Source organism: Hypomesus nipponensis, chromosome 11 (genome assembly GCF_054491055.1).
Source record: "Hypomesus nipponensis isolate SF chromosome 11, ASM5449105v1, whole genome shotgun sequence".
In the NCBI taxonomy this organism is placed as follows: domain Eukaryota; kingdom Metazoa; phylum Chordata; class Actinopteri; order Osmeriformes; family Osmeridae; genus Hypomesus; species Hypomesus nipponensis.
Genome location: NC_140371.1, coordinates 11,020,422 through 11,038,907, shown reverse-complemented (window position 1 = coordinate 11,038,907; position 18,486 = coordinate 11,020,422). Strand labels below are relative to the sequence as shown.

Sequence of the window (18,486 nt, the reverse complement as noted above, 5' to 3'; positions counted from 1 at the left end):
GTGAATATGTGAGTGTGTCCCTTTGGTTTTGTGCGTCCGAACAGTGTGACACGGGGGGAGGGGGGGGGGGGTGTTGGACTATAAGGGGGAGTTGTGCCCTTATTACCTCCAGCCAATGAGTGAACAGGCAGGTTAAGTTAACATCAGCCACTAATTAGAGGGGATGCCAGACTATGAGGTGAAACGTCAATGCCCTATGCTTCCTCTCTCCTTCATTCTTTTTTTTATTTTTTTCTCCTGCTGCTCTAACTCTCTTTCCTTTTCTTCCTCTCATTGCTCTCTTTGTTATTTTGGAGAGAGAGGGGAAAAAAAGTAGCTTTGGTTGGGAGCGTTCTTAATGTCACTTTCCTCTTTTCTGTTCCTCTTTTCTTTCCCCCTCCTTGCCCTCCCTCCCTCTCAGGCCTCCAAAGCGACAGAGCAGGCCTCCTTTCTTACTTGTTCTCTTTCTTTGCTTTCTCCACCTTTTCTCTCGGTTTCTCTCATGCACAGCTACTAAATGACGGAGCCATCCTTTTTCTCCACCTCCTCCCACTTTTCTCTCTCACTCTCCATTTCTCTCTTTGCTCTTTCAAGGTCCATGGCCTCGACTCCACCTTTTCAATTCGGCTTCTCAGCAGCTCTGCTTAGTGGGGAGTGAATTGGAACCATGGCTATCAGTGTGATTGAGGAAGTGTGTGTGTGAGTGAGTGAGAGAGAGTGTGTGTTGAGAGACAGGACAGAAGGGTGGCGTGAGGGGGCAGGGAGGAGAAAGAAGGCGGGAACATTAATAGTGAGGGCGTTGGTGAGCAAAATGGGGCCTCCCAAAAAATGGGGTGGAGAGAGGAAGCGTGAGAGAGAGAGAGAGAGAGAGAGAGAGAGAGAGAGAGAGAGAGAGAGAGAGAGAGAGAGAGAGAGAGAGAGAGAACTGGCGGAGGAGAAGAAGAGAGGACTAAAAGAAAGAGCCCGGACCAGGAGGACCGTGAGAAGTGGCCGCTCCCCCCCTTCCCCCTTCCCCCACCACCCACCTGTCATAAAGACACACACAATCTCATAAATAGCACTTCAGCCGAGCCCAGTAAGTGAAGTCCCTCACCATGAACAGGTCTCGGGCTCCAATGTCCACTGCCAACAGAAAGGCCTTCTCAAACCGCTGGTGCCTGCAAGGAGAGTTCATGATTACTGTCGCTTCTTTCGGGAAAAACAAATAACACACGCACGCAAACAAGTATTTGCTCCAACGTGGCCACGCTACACATCCCAGCACCCCCCGCACGCAGATAATTGAAAGGGAGCACCAAACCCCTCCTTATTACACAGATTAGAGCCGGGAGACCGGGTATCTCCTCCACACAATTCACCTCAACTTCCCCGAACGCCGGAGCCGACATGACGCAAACAAACACGGGGAAGAGAGAGGCCCGTTTTCATTTGATGTCGATGGAGGGAAGAATGCAGGTGGGCGATAAGAGAGAGTGAGGTGGGGGACGACAAAAAAGGAGGGATGCCAAAGAATGTTCCGTTGTGCCACCGAGAAAGAGAGGGAGGACGGAAGGTGGAGCGGAATGAGGCCAGAACGTCTCACCAAGGTGAAATGGTAAAGGGCCATTTACTTAAACACGTCACCCGGTTAGATCAACGCTTAGAGGGCGAGGGCTATGGGCAGCGGTGGGATGGGTTACCTGAGCAAGTGGTGGAAGAAGCGCCGGGCGTACTTGCTGATTGGATCCCTGTACTCCAACACTACGGTGTCAGAGAGAGGGTGGGGCGGAGCGTAGAAGACTCCCAGAGCTGCTTCTAGTTGGGCTAGGGGGGTCGAGAACGCAAATGAAAAACACACAATAAACACACAAACCGAAAAGTGAAATAGATAAGCAGAACTGAACTTTAGACTGATGGAAGCCTAATGAGCTTAACACTACTTTGAGTGGGAGTATCTACAAAAAGGAAATTGATTCACAAAATAATACCACATGAAAATGATGTTTTCCTCTATTATAACCGATAAAACATCCTAACCTATGAATAACCTAGAGTAAATCAGCCCGGGTCAAATCCAGGAAGGTCTGCGGTCAGGTGGGGCGTTGGGAGAGCCAGCCTCACCTTCAGTCTCTGCGTCCAGCTCCAGCCTGAGCAGGTGCTCCGTCACCGAGCTCAGGCCCTGGTAGCACTCGCTACCCATGGTGCTCCACTCCATGGCTCCCAGAATGCCGAGCGCCTGGTCCACCTGACCGCAGCGCAGCCTCTGCTGGAGCAGCTCGCAGGAGCCCAACTGACCCCCCGTCAGAGCGCCTGGAGGACGGGGGAGGGAGGACGGGGGAGGGGGAGGGGAGACAGCAGAACACATCAGCTAAGATGCGTTAATGAAGGCCAAGTATTTCACAACACTCTTATCTCTAGGACCCTCTCTACGGTCCCAGCGTATTGGGAAGGAGTTTGTAAAAATACTGGAAGAATAACAACTTATGACAGTATGTACAGGTTCTTTAAGAACCTGTACACAGTGGCGCTGTGGAGACTAAAAGCCACTGTAGGAAATGGCTGGTATTATAGCAGCTCCTGATAAGGCCAGGTGTAATGGTCTTGGCATACTACTGTGGTTAAGCACTATGAATACCCCTCGGGCACTTGCTTAAGCTAAGTAAGTGGCAGGGGATCTGGTTCAACTCTGAAGCAGGGGGCTGGAGATTGGCATTGACTTGTCAATCAATTAGCTGCAGAGCCTCTTTTAATCTCTGGTCTGGTCTGTAGAGTGTGTGTGTGTGTATGTGTGAGTAAGTGAGTGAGTGAGTGAGTGAGTGAGTGAGTGAGTGAGTGAGAGAGTGAGAGAGAGCATCAGAGACAAAATATTGTTACATAGTATTGGAAATGTGTTCATTACTTGCAGAGAGAACTCCTATATCAAGCATTGGTGTGTGTGTACAAAGTGTTGGTGGTGGCTATCGTGGTGACACTGACAGGTCACACTGACGTCAGTCACATTAGATCACAATGGGCTATATTCAAACAGACAGTGTTACTTTCCGGTAACACTGAAAAACGGAAAACACTGTACACAAACAAAAGCAAACACCATCACTGCCCAGAAACACTCACACACACCTGTACTGCCCGGATGAGCACAAAACCTTCTGCTTTTATTATTAATGAGTCGGCTAATCCGCTCCCATCCAATCTCTCGGTGAAGAAAGGCATAATCAATCTCCTCTGGTCAAAAGAGGAGACAATCAATCGCATTGGTCCTCTCCGCCTCGCTCACCTGCACAGACCGAGAACACAACAAATGAGAGCTATTGACCCAAATGAAAATCGCACTCGCGCACACCCACACGCAAACGCGGATGCGCGATCGGACGCTGCTGAACAGGACGGCACCCTGACCACAGACGAGAGACGAGGGGTGTGCGTGCCCCGTCAGGTGGCCAGGTGGCCAGGTGGCACAGGGCCGGAGCGGAGGGCAAAGGAGACGGCCACCTTCCGGAGGGGGGAGGGGTGTCGTTCAAATCCCGAGCAGGCAATTAGCGAGCCCCTGCATCCCCTGAAGAGATGGCTAATGCGCCTAATGCATCAGGGTGTGTGTGGGGGGGGGGGGGGGGGGGCTGGGAGTCGCGTGTCAGCGTCTGCTACCGGATAAGTCTCGGCAGACATGCACAGGAGAAAAATGGAACACAGAGGGAGAAAGACGGATTAAAACCCCTCCCAGACCTGCCTGGCCTAACCCCCAGTCTGCTGCCCCTGTGTGTGTGTGTGTGTGTGTGTGTGTGTGTGTGTGTGTGTGTGTGTGTGTGTGTGTGTGAGAGAGAGACAAGCTTACATAAGTTGGTTGTACTAATAACAATAACATCATTTCAATAGACCAACATGACCCCACCCTTCCGCACAAATAATGTCTCCAAAAAGAACCAACAATACATATAATACAAATGTAACAATGTGACCTCATTCATACACAAATGTGCACGTTCTTCTGGGCTTCCAGGAGTCTGGTTGGTTAAGAGTTGTGTTTGCCAGGGTCTCAGATAGGAAAAGAAAAAAAAAGGAGGGAAAAATGCCCATTAGCCTATCAGGCTGCATTACCATAGCTGCTCTCAACTCTGTATAAATGCACCATTCAGGTCCCCACACCGGCTCACATTCACCACGGCCTTCTACCTGAGTGATACTCAGCCTGGGGCTCCAGGAACCACAGGCAAATCCACTAACTCACTAGAAGTCACAGCCATAGCAACTAACTCAGTCATCTCATATGAGTGACTACAGAGATGAGATGAGAAAGAGTTGCCATCCCTGTCTGAGTGCGACGAAACAAATGAATAGTTACCCTGGAGGCTGCAAATCCCCGAAAATCTGCATTTATACGTAACGGGTGGACACTTACTGATGTACAACGGTGCATTCAGCCTCAACTATGACAAAGTAACACTTATTACAAAACAGACAAACCAAACGACAAGGTAACATGGGCAAGGCCCATGAAAGCCAACTACAACTGTCTCCTCGACAACAGGCGTCTTCAGGTGTCGCCGGCAAGAGCGAGCCATTCGTCTTTCCTCCTTGCAATTTTTCCGCCCCCCCAAAAAAAGGAGTCGCTTTCAGAGGCGCGCGGCGGCGCACACAAGCTAGCGCCCTCCCCCCCCCTCCCCTCCCCCCGCCTCTCGCGGTTGCGGCCCCAGCCGCGTGCAAACGCGTGCCCGGATGAGATAACTCGGTGCAGGCAGGGGGGGGCGCGAGGGAGGGCTACCTCCTATGGAAGAGGAGGAAGAAAAGAGGAAAAGCTGGAGCCCCGCCAACGCTTTCTTCCTCGCCGCGTCAGCCTCACTCCGTCGCTCTCTCTCTGTCATGTAGCGGGGCCTAATGAAATGAGTCAATAAGGAACAGGGAGCACGGCACTAAACGAGCAAACAGACAGCGAACACAGTGAATGTGTGCACACCCCGTGCGCGCTCGCGCACACACACACACACACACACACATACACACACACGGTCGTGTGGGAGAATTATCACGCCAAAAAAGACACACGGTGACTTTCTTCATCAAAACCTTGGCAGATGATCAGAGGAAAGTAGGCTATTGTTGGAATATACTCCTCTATGCAAACACGCACGCACAAGCACACTAACGCGCAAAGAAAAACACTCCGATTTGCACACATGCATTTCCACACTACCCCCCCCCACACACACACACACACTTAAATCCTTCCTCACAAAATAAAATCATCCACAGCTTCCACCACTACCAGCTCGTCAAACTTCGTGGAGAGTCGTGTTTGTCACATCTTCCTCCAAAGTCACAATTAAAGACGGGGAAAGTGGGTAAGCACTTGGGCTGGACTTTTCTGATTGGCCAACTTTATCTGGGGCCCCCAAGGGACACGCAGGCACTGTAAACGATTTATCGGAAAAATGCATCCCCAGAATGCACCTGGTGGGCTGGTGCCCCGAGGCGATTATTGAATGACCTCTGAGCGTGACTCCTTCTAACCTCTCGACCAACAAATTAACTTCCCTCAAACAGTGAGGATGAGCGAGGGCAACCCCTGCAGCACACTGTGTTTGGGAAGCCATGTTGAAGTCTAGGTTAATGGGAGTAGATATCAGAATGTAAACGCGTTAGGTATTTTCAGTCGCGTATTGGATAACTTGAGATGAAGATAACTCGGCTATGAAGAATGCCATACAGGTTATTCTGGTCACTGGTGCATGCCAATGGAAAAAGACTGTCAAAATGTTTGCTTCATTATGATTGTGCGTGTGTGTCTGTGCCCGTGCGCTACATTAACATGGGACTGTGTTAAGTTACCCACCTAGCCTGAATCTCAGTGCTGCCAGGGGTCCACTGTGGAAAGCAATCATCAGCAGGTCCGTCCCGACCGCCCCTCCCTCCACGCTGCCCGCCCAGTACAGCCCCTCCAGCCCCCGCGGGCAGCGCAGGTGCTGGGCTAGTCTGAGCGTCGCCGCGGGGGCCGCCTCCTCCGCCAGCAACGCCACATCCAGCGGCGCCAAACCCACGTCGAAGAACATCAGCTCCCCTTGGCCTCCCCCCGCCGCCGCCACGGCCCCGGCCGGGTGCCAGGCCAAGAGGGCGGGCGGGACGGGGCAGGGCGCGAGGAGAGGCACGCCCCTCTGCTCGTCGTACAGCACCAGGGAGGAGTCGGCGAGGCCCAGGAGCAGGCTGCTCTCGGAGGGGTGCCGGGCACAGGACACGGGCCGGGCGGCGAGGGGGATGCGGGCGACGGACAGGCGCTGGAGGCGACCGCGGGCGCACTCGTACGCGCAGGCGTCCGCCGCGGACGCCCCCTCGGGCCCTTGGGATTGGGGGCGGGGTCTTTCAGGCACTTCGACGGACAGCAGCTGGTAGGGTTGGAGGAGGCTGAAGTGACAGTCGAGAGGGTCTCCTTCAGTGCGTATGGAACTGAGCACCTGGGTGCGGGGGAGGGGAGGGTTGGAGAAAGAGAGGGCATTAGCGAAAGGGGTAGACGTTGTCCACACAGTCATATTTGTTACTTTTCTTGGGAAATGGGAATTGTTAAAGAGGTGAACAATACAGTAGGTCCGTGAATGAGATGCTTTGCACGTGGTCCAGAGGTAGAGACAAATGATACTACGCTCTCACCACCGTTCTATTCTATCGTGGTCTATGTCAGTGATTCTTACTGAAGCTATGAAGAGAGTGGCAAGGTCCTGAAAGAGATGGTGTGACAGAGGACCTCACAGAATGAGTCATTCCTTCAACCCCTTCCCCACCTTCCACAATGATCTCACCAACACTCCACCTGTCAATCAGGCCAGCTGATGACATTCCATTGTTTCCGTACAGCACTGTGTACTTGGTGTAAGGATTGAGTGGCCTGACGTTGTCATACTCATAATTCGAGTCAGAAGTTCAGAGTCTGAAACCTCTCCGTTGGGCTGTGAGTATGGGGCGTGTTACAACCGAACTCGTAAAAAAATGCCTCTTTGCTCAATTGGATAGACCTACTCCCAGAGCAACGTAATATGTTGTTTGTTGAAAACGAATTCAACTACTGTAGATCATCTGTCCATCATCGTATAGAGCCCGCCCTGACAATTTGATTGGTCCGAACAGCTCCTGTTGACCCAACTTTCCGACCAAATTTGTTTGTGGGCGGGGCTAAATTGGGCTGGCAGCCAGGCTAAGGATTGAAGGCAACATTCAACTACGCAGGTACAGTATAAGAGCTTTGAGATCCCCAAAACGACACTTTAGGGGTCACCAAGACATCCTCTACACTACAGGACATGCGTGTCTCAGGTTGGACTTAGTCAACCTCAGGAAAGTACCAATCAAAACAGGACATTCAGTGTGGCTGGTTTATATGAGCTCAGATGGTTTTGCGGTGTAGGCAGAACAGGGATCGTACCCCCGTCTAAAAGCGGGGAGGTTTGCTTATTTATTTATGGGGGGGGGGGGGGGAGGTTGCAGTTGCCAAAAGGAGACTTAGGTTTGCCTGGCTGTGGTCTACAGAAGGGAGGAACAGATGACAGTTTTTTTCTTTTCTTCCTCTGCTTATTTAATCCCCTAGAGACAGCTCCTGCTGCTCCCTGGGGGGTAGGTGGTGTGTGTGTGCTTGTGTGTGTGCACCACTGTGTTTGTGAGTGGTGTGTGCTTGTGTGTTCAGAAGTAGTGTGTGTACTGTAAATAGCTGTGCTTGTCTTTGTTTCTGAAGGCATGTGTGGCTTGTGGAGGTTGTCAGGGCTGGGTGGTAAGTGCTGTGTACTGAACTTTATTGTGACATCTCAGCTAAAAGGTGGTGTGTATGCTCCGAGAGAGAGAGAGTGTGAGTGAGTGAGTGAGTGAGTGAGTGAGTGAGTGAGTGAGTGAGAGCGAAAGAGAGAGAGAGAAAGAGCGAAAGAGAGAGAGAGAGAGAGCGAAAGAGAGAGAGCGAAAGAGAGAGAGCGAAAGAGAGAGAGCGAAAGAGAGAGAGAGAGACCGGCAACAGAGAGAAGATGGGACAGGGAACTCATCCAAGTAGCTTTCTCCTAGTTATTGGTTTCAGTGACTGGTCAAAAATATTCTTACCCCCCCACCCCCACTCCACCCATCTCTTCACCAGACCCTTTTTTCTCTGTGGCGTGGAAGATAAAGCAGGTCGGTCCAACCGAGTGGCTGGCCCTTGTTCACAGCAGTGGCCTTTTGGAGCCAATTTTCCAGCTCACGGGGCAGAGAAAGACAGGGAATACAGGAAGGAGAATGGAAGAGGGAGGAGGACAGAGAGAGAGGTAGAGAAGTGTAAAACAGGGGGTAGGGTACAGTAAGGTTCTGTTTAGTTGGCCAATGACCCTTGCCGTAAAAGGACACAGACGTCAAACAAAAAAAAACGATTCATGCCTCAGACAAAAGGTTGAAAATCTGAGGTGTGGGCTTCTATGCATATATGACATATTCAATGTTGTTGGAAGTCAAAAATATTCAAATACTGTTTGTCCTTCTTGGATGTTTTTGATTCACACCATTTTTTATAAAGATTAATTTGTGGTTTATATGAGCTTGCAAGAGACAAATACCATGTTATTATCTCCATGTTAATAGCAATTTTGACTTGGTTTAATCACACAAATTTAGATCAAACAAATGACGAAAAACTGTTTTGAGGCAGATAACAAAAAATGTAAACGCGTGCGCACATACACACACACCAACGAGAAAAACAAAACAAAAAAATAAGCACATTTTAAATGCACATCTGTTGCCGTCTTTTTCCACAATGATTATTAAATTACAGGAATGGAGGGAGGGGGGGGGTCATTAAAAATGTTAACTCCTCGCATAAATAAGCATGTACCGCACGTTCTTCCTCCATCCTTCCTTGGGTTTCGCTTATCAGTGAGGGGGTAAGAAGTAAGACCACATAGGGAAACCAAATCAGACTTTCAAATGCCTAGAGACCGGGGTAGAAAATTGGCTTAGCGTCTCAGATAGCAAACGTAACAAAAGGAACATATATATGAGCTTGAAGCGATTGAAGTCGCTGGCGTCTCCCGATGAGCTCCGGCGTTTGATTCGCTCCACGGCTCTTACGTAAACTGCTCGCTTAATTTCACACCGACGCGTCGGGAAAAAATGACAACAAATGCTTTTCATTAGAGCGCCGACACTGCCGAGTGAGGGACTTTAATGTTCTTTAAGTGTGGAGGAAGGAAGGGAGGGAAGGGGGGAGTAGGAGAAGGAGTGTGATAAACATGAAAAAGTCAAAACAAGAACACAAGAAGTACCGGGGCATGTGCTTGCGCGTTTCAATATTCATGTTGTCGTGTTGCCTCTCCACTCTACGCAATTGGCTTTCGGCAAACATGTGATTGGTAACGCTGTTGTACCTTCCCCTCCCCTACTTTCCGTTCCACTGTTTTGCATACCTGAACACGATGCAATCGTGTCTTTTGGGTAATTTGAGCTTTTCTTGTCCGCTTCCCCTTCCTGCATTGGCAGGTGAGCCAATCACAGATACGGCTCCACTGGAGGGCGGCGAGGGCGGGAGCAGGCGTGCGCACACAGACATGCCGAGTGACAGCTTAGTTCCCGTGCGATTTGGAGAAAGGTGGAACGCGAGGGTGCCACCCTTGAGGTGGCTAACACACCGTCTCCAATCCCATCCCTGCCACGGCGGCTAGGAGGGGGAGCTCCACCAGGCAGCCAGCTGCCGTCTGGGCGTGTGGGATTCTTTGCGTGTATCTGTGTGCTTTGGAGAAGTTGAACGCTGAGGCTACAGAAAGACAACAAGGGGGAGGGGGAGAGAAAGAAAGAAATAAAGAAAGAAAGAGCGAGGAGAGGGTGCCTCTAGCTCAGATCATTGGAGCATCTCCATCGTTAAGGGCCTCTCCATTATTGAAGAGGTTATGCCCCTAGTTATTAATTGACCTTCATGTTAACATGAATTGTCTCAGTTGATGCGCTTCCCTCTCCTGGTCCCCAGTGTGAGTGTCTGTGTGTGTGTGTGTGTGTGTCTGTGTGTCTGTGTGTGTGTCTGTGTGCGCGTTGGGATTACCTTGAGACCGTCCGTGGCAGAGCAGCTCAGCAGCAGCAGGTTGGCCCGCTCGGTGTGTGCGTGGCTGGTGGGGGTCCAGGGCCACAACTCGGAGGAGGAGGAGACCAGGGGCCACCAGCACACCGCTACGTCCTGAAGACAGTTCAGACCCACTCGTCTACCCAGCCTGCGAGGCGAACCGCCACGCAAGTCCGCACACACCACCTGGACACACACACAAACATACACACACACACAGAAACAAACATGCATGCATTCACAAAAGGCCTTGAGGGGTGTACACACACACACACAATAAAGGGTGGCCCCATCCCAACTAAGGACCAATGAAACACCTACAGTACCAATATCATTAACATACACTTGTCCTTGTTTGGGATATTGATAGTGTTGATGCGTAAGGTCATCCCAAGATCTTTCAATTATTAATATCTACTGGTGTGTGTGTGTGTATGCGTGTGTTGGGGTTGTTGTTCTTGAAATGTGCATATTTTTGGGAACGTGCCGCTACGCTCTATGGGCCACAACACAGAGGCACTACAGTATAATGAGCTCTCGTGGTGTTTCGGGGTGAAAACACACACACAGACAGACACAGACACACACACACACACATAAACGGATCGACTCGAGTACACACTGGTGTCCCCACAGTACAAACTGTCTAAACATGGATATGGAAAGACAGCTTTACAGACACAAACAGATACAGACACAATGACATAGAAACTCATGCATACACAAGCCCGGACATGAGCCCATCGCTCCCTTCACCCCCAACCCTCACTCTGCGCAAACACAAAACGACACAATGCCACTAAGCACACACACGTACGTACGCAAAAGGTGGAACAGCCATCAAGGCGCTCGCTGTTCTGTTCAGATGATTCCCCACTCCACTAAGGCAGGTCACACATTTCCATAGAGCCCTTTATCTGCTGGCCCTGACTAGCGACAATAGACTAGCGTCTTTAGAGTCAACAGCTCTATATTCAGACTTGCGCACCGTACCCACACACTCTCCACACACACACACACATTCACTGTACACTATCCCACTAGTGACTGAAACCCTCACAGAACCGGATTGGTGGAGGGTAGAGGAGAGGCAAAGAAAGAGATTATTGGGGTTGGCAGACATCTTTGACAGAAAAGGTGGTGAGGGAGGGTGAACTGTGCTGCTTTTGAGTGAGTGAATGGAGGAATACATGAATCAAAGAGTTATTTTGTGAATGCATTGACGAGTGAACGAACGATTGGGAGGATGAATAGGGTAAGTGGGTGAATATTATAAATAACAACAAATATCAACCAAGAGAAAAGCAGAGCAACAACACCCTCTCCCTTTACTTCTCCATCTCTCTCTCTTTCTCTTTCCTCCACCTACTCCCTTTTTTTTTTCTTTCCTGCTGGCGTTTGCTGGTCAGCAATAATCAAAAACCACTTTGTGGGGGTCGGATTAGTTTAGCCTATCCCCCCAACACACACACACACACACTCCCCCCCCCAAGCTTAGCCCAGTGGACCAAGGCAGTGAAGGCCGGGGGGGGGGGGGGGGTGGTGGGGGGGACAAGCATGTGTGTGTGTCTGCATCTTGGGTGCAAGACTATATTTTGGGGGGGTTTGGGGTGTCAGGGATAGGGAGGGAGTCCCCTTATCAGAGCCCTGCTTCTGGAGCCCAGCACACAGTAGAGGCGATTGCTTTCACACACACGCGCGTGCATGTTTGCGCGCGTGCACACACACACACACACACACACACACAAGGAAAGGGCCTGGCAGTAATGTGATAATGCCAGGGTTAGCACACGGCGCGAGTGGCCAACTAAAGAAGACCCTATGCATTTCGGTTCTTGTGTGCTGAATTCTTTAAAAAGGTGGCGCTGTGCTCGAGGAGACTCCTGTTGGTGACCTTCGTTCTCGTGGTTGGGGTGTGGATCAAATACTTTGGGATGTGTTTGACTCACTCGTGGGTTTAATTTGAGTGTGTGAGAGAGATTGTGTGTGTGTGTGTCAGAGAGGGAGATAGAGAGCGTGCGTGTGTTCCTGTACCTTCAGCTCAGAGGAGGAGAGTTTTTCCACTCGTCTCCCTGTCTCAGGGGACCCGTGGTTCTTCTTGTTGAGGAACACTGCACACACCTGGCTCTTCTCCAGGAAGGACAGCAGCAGCAGCCTATCCGTGATCACCGCTGGAAATGACATCACAAGGTCCGGTTAAAGGAGGTCGTCATTTCCTTCCGAAATTTGTACCTTTCGACTCCCTCCCTTCACCTCCTTTTCTCATACCATTTCATCCTGCCCGCTCCTTTCCTTATCCTCCCCTCTCGTCTCTCTGGACTTCCTCCCCCCTATATTGTCCTATATGCTCCTCTTTCTTCTCCTCTCCCTCCCCCCTTTTTTCCTCTCCTTCCTGCTCCTCCTCTCCTCTCCCCACAGTGAGTTCAACAGTCAGTACATACTGGAGGCCCTACACCACAGCTCAACTCTTCACAAGCCCCCCCAGAAAAAAAACTTGACTCTCTGATTAGCAATTAAGCCCCTGTCTTGTTCAAATTAATCTGTTTCTGAAACCAATTAAAAGGAAAAAAGGGGAGAAACGCACTTGCCAGTCAGATACCTCTCCTTGAGTTGGGCGAGAAGTCTGCACCCCTAGATTTAGTAATCCACCATCCAGCAATTAGCAATGGTATGTGTGTATTTATACATGAGTGTGTGGGCATAATTATGCAAGTTGCGTGAAAACATGGAATTAAATATGCTAATATCGAAAAGGAGAAATCAAATATCACATGAAACTGAATAAGGTCAGATGAATTTCCATCGGCTTGTTTTGAAGCAGATTTAGAAATATTCAAATGAAATAAAACTGCCATTTGCTACGCATGGGCTTTTCAGTACAAAACAAATATGTTGTAAGCCTCTTTGTCGTACAGTGAGTAGATTATTAATAAATAAGGACAAATGGCCAGTTTTGTCATGATCTCTGTAGTGTCTCTGAAGAAGATTATATTTAATCTGATTCAAAATCCCAAATTGAGGATTTTGGATAAAACAGGCCCTTGGACCACTTGAGAACCAGGTGGTGGACACAGGATTAAAAGGGGTAGACCCCTATGAGTTACCCGTTATGTCTCACACACACACACACACACACACACACACACACACACACACACACACACACACACACACACACACACACACACACACACACACACACACACACACACACACACACACACACACACACACACACCAAATCCATTTAATACCATCTCCTGAACAGCATGTTGACATAAGAGGCCAATGGGCTTACCCAAAGCACATTTAAAACATGAGCAAATAAAACAGGCTATAAGAAATCACTTAAGGATGGTTAATCGGGGAGCATATGTGGCGTTGAAGCATCTGTGTCCCACCGTCTGCCAAACCAAGGAAGTAATACTCTGATGGTGTAAAATACATGTAATCTAACGCTAGGTGTGACGCAACTGCAGTTGGTAGTCAACATTTGGATGAAGAAAGCCAGGGTTTAAATAACAGCCTTTTTGGCAGGATGGTAAGCCTGGGTTGTTGTTACATCATCAAATGAGACAGTGGGTCTCGATGGCCAGAGGGGCCTAACTAGCACATACTGTCAGCGTGGTCGTGGCAGTGCAAGTGTACTATTCCAGAGAGCTGGTCTGTCAGTCTAACGCAGGCTCACTGAAATGACAGATGTGAGAGACCCCTCCCAAGACACACATACACACCCCTCGCTCACCGGAACCCACCCCACTCCCAACAATTACTCTAGTAATTAGTGCCTCTGAGGTTTTCAATGGCACACAGCGGGAGGTGAGTGTGTGTGTGTGTGTGTGTGTGTGTGTGTGTGTGTGTGTGTGTGTGTGTGTGAGTGAAGGTGTGTAAGTAGGGAAGGAGGGGGGAATTTTATCAGGTGTCTGGAGACTGGGTCAGGAAGCAGGTCCAGTGTTATGAGCCAAATAATTGATACAAAAAAGAAAAGACATAATGAGCAGATCTGGGCCTGTGTCCTTGCTCCATTCTGCTGCCCCTCCCCCCCAGGGAAGGTGGAGGTGGGGGCAGCGGGCTCCTACTCCCTGGAGGTTCGGAGATGGCGGAAAATAAGAAAAAAAAAACGCCCCAGGAAGCACTTAGGGGAGGCCGCAAGACACACACGCACAAAAGGATTTACCATCAATTAGCTACCTGAGTCCACTCATCCTCACCTGTGGCAAATGTTTATGTGTGTGTGTGTGTGTGTGTGAGAGTGAGAGAGACCAACCATCAGTGACGGTGTCAGCAGGCAGGCGGCCCAAGAGCGTCCGGTCCACACACACTCTCTCCAGCTGTGGTCCGTTTAGGGTTAAGGTCACCAGAATCCCGGTGCTAAGCATCAGCTAGACACATAGGCACACACACAACAAAATGGAAGGGGAGGTTGAGCCACAACAAAACTTCCCACGTAATCCAGAAACCAATGACTGGCCTGCTGCATCTGACCAACACAGGGGAGCTTCTCCGTCCAGGGCTCCACAGACAGCAGCACGGCCCCATCCCCATCTCCGCTCCACTGAGAGAACCGTGGAGTCAATAGGGGAAGGGATTCCACACGCCGTATGACCAGTCCCCTTTTAACCCCTTTGATATCGGGGGAGGCGGGCAAACCAAGGAACGACGGGAGCTGGAGAAGGTGGCCAGGTGAGCGGTCAGGTGTCAGAGCGAGGTGGGGGTCTCCAGCAACGCAGGCTCGCCTCCAGCAGGGGGAGGGGCGGGTGGGGGGGGGGGAGGTGGGTTCAGGTCTAGTGTTCCTGACTGGCACAGGTGGCCTCCCAGAACTAGACAATGTATTGAAGATTGTGTGTGTTTATGTGGTAAAAAGGGGGGGGGGGGGGGTGTTGGTTTAAGAACCTGCTCCTGCCTAACGTGTGAAAACAGTGTACAGGTGGGTGGAGCAGATCACGGTTCGTTTGTGTGTGTGTGTGTGTGTGGGGGGGGGGGGGGGTACAATACCTGACAGCAGTGCTTGTTCTTCCATCTGGTGTGAACACATGCACTGGTCTGCAGCAGCTCCTGAGAAAACCAGCAGAGAGAGAGAGAGACCCAGAAAGTGTGAGGGGGGTGGGGTGAGGGGAGCGCAAAGACCGAGTGAGGGAGTGAACGAGTGAGAGTTACTGAGTGATGGAGTCTTGGTGAGAGGGTGAGCGAGTGAATGTGTTCACGCGAGTTGTCAGCTATTCCTGTAGCATTCCAAACACAGCTGGGCGATTGGAGGAGGGGAGGGAGGTGTTTCTAGTTTCAGACAATGGTGAGGGTGGGTGGGGGGGGGGACTAGAAACAGCCACAGTCAGGCCCAGGCAAACAAAGCTACGTCTGTACTGGTACAAGGAGAAGGGGAGGAAGGAGCGCTAGAAGGACCGGAGTGAGGGAGGAAGAGAGGGATGAGAGGAGGAGAAGGGGGAGGGGCGGCAACCTGCGGCCCCCTGATCCCCTCAAATATCCCCCTCGATGACAGAGCGCACCCGAAAGAGAGGTGCCGAGAGATGAGGAGAGGGAGAGGGTGAGAGAGTGGAGGAGTGAGAGAAAGAGAGAATGCCCCTATTTGTTAATCAATCGGGCGTTTCGGAAAGGGAAAACTCCTCCAATCCCTGGGGGGGAGGCGGGGGAGGGGGGGGGGGGTGGGAGGGTAGCTGAAAGGTGGCGTGGGGGGGGGAAGGGAGGTTACCTCCAGCTCCTTCAACGAATCACGGAGCTTCTCTGGGCGGCGGTTCTTAGGGTTCCAGGAGTAGCCGCGAGCTAAAAGGAAAAAGAGAAGAAACACAGGAAGTATTTTCAGATCATGTGACCTTCTCTCTAGTTAAATATGGTATTCCCAAGACCTCAAGGGAATTCCAAACAACTCCCGTCCGGAAAACCATCCAGCGGATAACACTGGAATTTCAGAAGGGAGGTCTTGAACTGAAGGTAGATGAGGGTCAAGGTATGAAAGAAGCCCAACTGACAAATATGTCAAAGCCAAATGGTTAACGGGGATTAAAATGCAAAAGAGTCAGGTGGAATGAAGACTTGAGTAATAAAATTAAGTTACCTATGGGAAAGAGGGGGCGAATATGTCCTTAAGGTAGAGAGAGCACCCAAACTAAAACCTAATATAAGCTAAGATAATATAGCATAAGATATCCTTTACTAGGATAAGGCAGATAATCTTCAGATGCAAACACTTAACCAGCTATCTGACCGGATATCATCGCTCACATTTGGACAATCAAGCAAAATACAAAAACATTGTGCAACCTACTCTAACCATAATGCTACAGTGTAATTCCCGGGCCTAAGCCTATGTAATTCACGGTATAGTTGTTTCTCCTTTCATCCTGTTGTGTTTGACAGTGGCTCCAAGCTATACTGCAGCTCATATTTCAACCAAAATGCATTTCACACAAACGGAACTGGAAGTCAGTGGTAAAGTGCAAATCGGGAAAAAACGAACAAACGTACAGACGCACACCACTCAAAATAACACTCGTTCCTCCTTGCAAACCCCATCTTAATTTCCCCATCCGCCCTGCCTACTCCTCACCCCGTTTCCCTCTCTGGTGGCAAAAACAGGGAAAGATGGTAAAAAGAAAAGGGGAGGGGGGGGGAACTGAGAAGTTAATTGAATTCTGGGCCTACTTCATCCTTTGCATATCCATGAGTGTTAATACAGAGAAAAGAGGGTCTGGTTTCTCAAGATGGGTGTAATCGCCCAGCAATCAGGGTTTTTTTTTTTTTTTTTTCTTCTGTCCGCCCCCCCCCCAATCCCTCTCTTATTTGTTTTTTTATTTTTTTAATAAACCATTAAGAAACGGGGCCCTCCATTTAGAACGAGTGGGAGGGTAAACACATGCATGTAAATGAAGGGGGAGGAAGAGAGAGAGAGTGGGTGAGTGGGTGATGAAGAGGAGGGAGGGAGGGCAGGGGGACGCGTGTTTGTCTCCTGATAAGGGTGTTTGTATTTCCCTCCTGGGTGAGCGAGGGAGAGAGAGCGCAAGAGAGAGGAGAGAGAGAGAGAGCGAGAGAGAGAGAGAGGTAGATAGAGGGGGGGGGGGCTAGGCAGGCTGGTTGACTGACTGACTGAGGGAGTTATTTCTGGAAGATGGCCATATACTGGTATGATGATTAGGGGCCTAATGGAAGCAACTGAGGGTGGAGGTTTGGACTGGAGAGTGTGCACACAGACAGACACACACACACACACACACACACACACACACACACACACACTGGCATGAGTGTACTTCCAGATAAGGATGCACAAACATGAGTGCACACACACACACACACACACACACACACAGTCCCACACACTTCTGAAGCTATGCACGTCCAAACACACAACTCTCAATTAAATATACACCCCCACCTGCCCCTACTCCCTCTCATCCCTTTTAGCATTTGTATTCGATTGAAGTATTAAGTATTTAAGTCATACTTACTCTCTGAGAAATGTTGCTTCTCATTGTAGTAATGGCACTCTGAGTGGGTGACTGAAAAACAGCGGAAAAAAACAACAACAAAGAAGAAGGAGTGCATGTGACAAAGATGCAGACAAGTATGTGGCTGTGAGCGTGAGGCAACCGAGTGCAAGAGTCCCGACATTTACATGGGTAACTCCACACCCTAAGAGCCTCCCCTCACCTTGCCTGTTCTCAGACCAGAAACCCACCTCCCAGCCCAGTTGCCCTGAGCAGGAAAGTGGGCTGTCTGGCAGGCCCCACCAGCAACGCAGGCCTGGATTAGTAGCATTCATCAGATAAGCATCTGAGGAGCCAGACTCACCCAGACACAGCCACCTGCTCTGGGGCAGGGTGGGGAAGGCTGGGGGGGGGGGGGGGGGGGGGGGGGGGGGGGGGGGGGGGGGGTTGGAGAAGGCACCCCAAGAGTCATTCTAATAAGGTTGGGACTCCCTCTTGTGGAAAAAACAAGGCACTACAATGACAAATTCAGGCGTACATTCAATTGGGCATCTAGATGTTTTTCAGCTACACCAAATAGCTTTGATAATTGCTGTTATCAACAGGCTCCTAGATGATGTTAGTGATTCTGGGGGGGGGGGTCTGCTTCATTCTTTCTGTCGTTTCTTTCACTCTCTTTTTTGCTCATATATCAAGACACTCTTTTGGAGGTTCGCCAAAGGAAAGGGATTTGGAGTGAGAGAGAGAGAGAGAGAGAGACTCCTCTCTGCAGAGGACAGGCATGAAAGAGACCACAGCTGTTCAGATGAGAGACAGAAAGAGAACCACAGATGAAGGAAAAGAGAAAGACAGCACGGAAGACAGGGAGGAAGGGATGGAGAGAGAAAAAAAACAAGGAAAGAAGCTGATCATTTTTGTAGTAATGGCAGTAGTAGTAGTAGGGGAAGTCTGGTTACCAAAGGTCAAATTTAGATGTTGAACCCCGTTCAAAAAGTGAACACTCAATGCTGGTTAAATTCTATCTGGACACACTTTAGTTCCATG

The 18,486-nt window shown here is 50.1% G+C and overlaps 1 protein-coding gene across 12 annotated transcripts in view; it reads right to left on the bottom strand.

Annotated features, from left to right (window-relative positions):
- wdpcp (WD repeat containing planar cell polarity effector) overlaps window positions 1-18,486 on the bottom strand; it is a 65,007-nt gene that overhangs the window by 26,397 nt on the left and 20,124 nt on the right. For all 12 annotated transcript variants that reach the window (XR_014768779.1, XR_014768780.1, XR_014768781.1 and 9 more), the window contains 10 exons: window positions 17,464-17,514; window positions 15,711-15,781; window positions 14,999-15,058; window positions 14,271-14,385; window positions 12,038-12,174; window positions 9,986-10,189; window positions 5,786-6,401; window positions 2,080-2,268; window positions 1,659-1,782; window positions 1,073-1,136 (listed from right to left, as the gene is read on the bottom strand). Coding sequence is in view for 9 of the 12 variants with exons in the window: in XM_084708859.1 (XP_084564985.1) it covers window positions 1,073-1,136; window positions 1,659-1,782; window positions 2,080-2,268; window positions 5,786-6,401; window positions 9,986-10,189; window positions 12,038-12,174; window positions 14,271-14,385; window positions 14,999-15,058; window positions 15,711-15,781; window positions 17,464-17,514 (1,631 nt within the window). In the remaining 3 variants the exon portion in view is untranslated. The remainder of the gene's footprint in view (window positions 1-1,072; window positions 1,137-1,658; window positions 1,783-2,079; window positions 2,269-5,785; window positions 6,402-9,985; window positions 10,190-12,037; window positions 12,175-14,270; window positions 14,386-14,998; window positions 15,059-15,710; window positions 15,782-17,463; window positions 17,515-18,486) is intronic.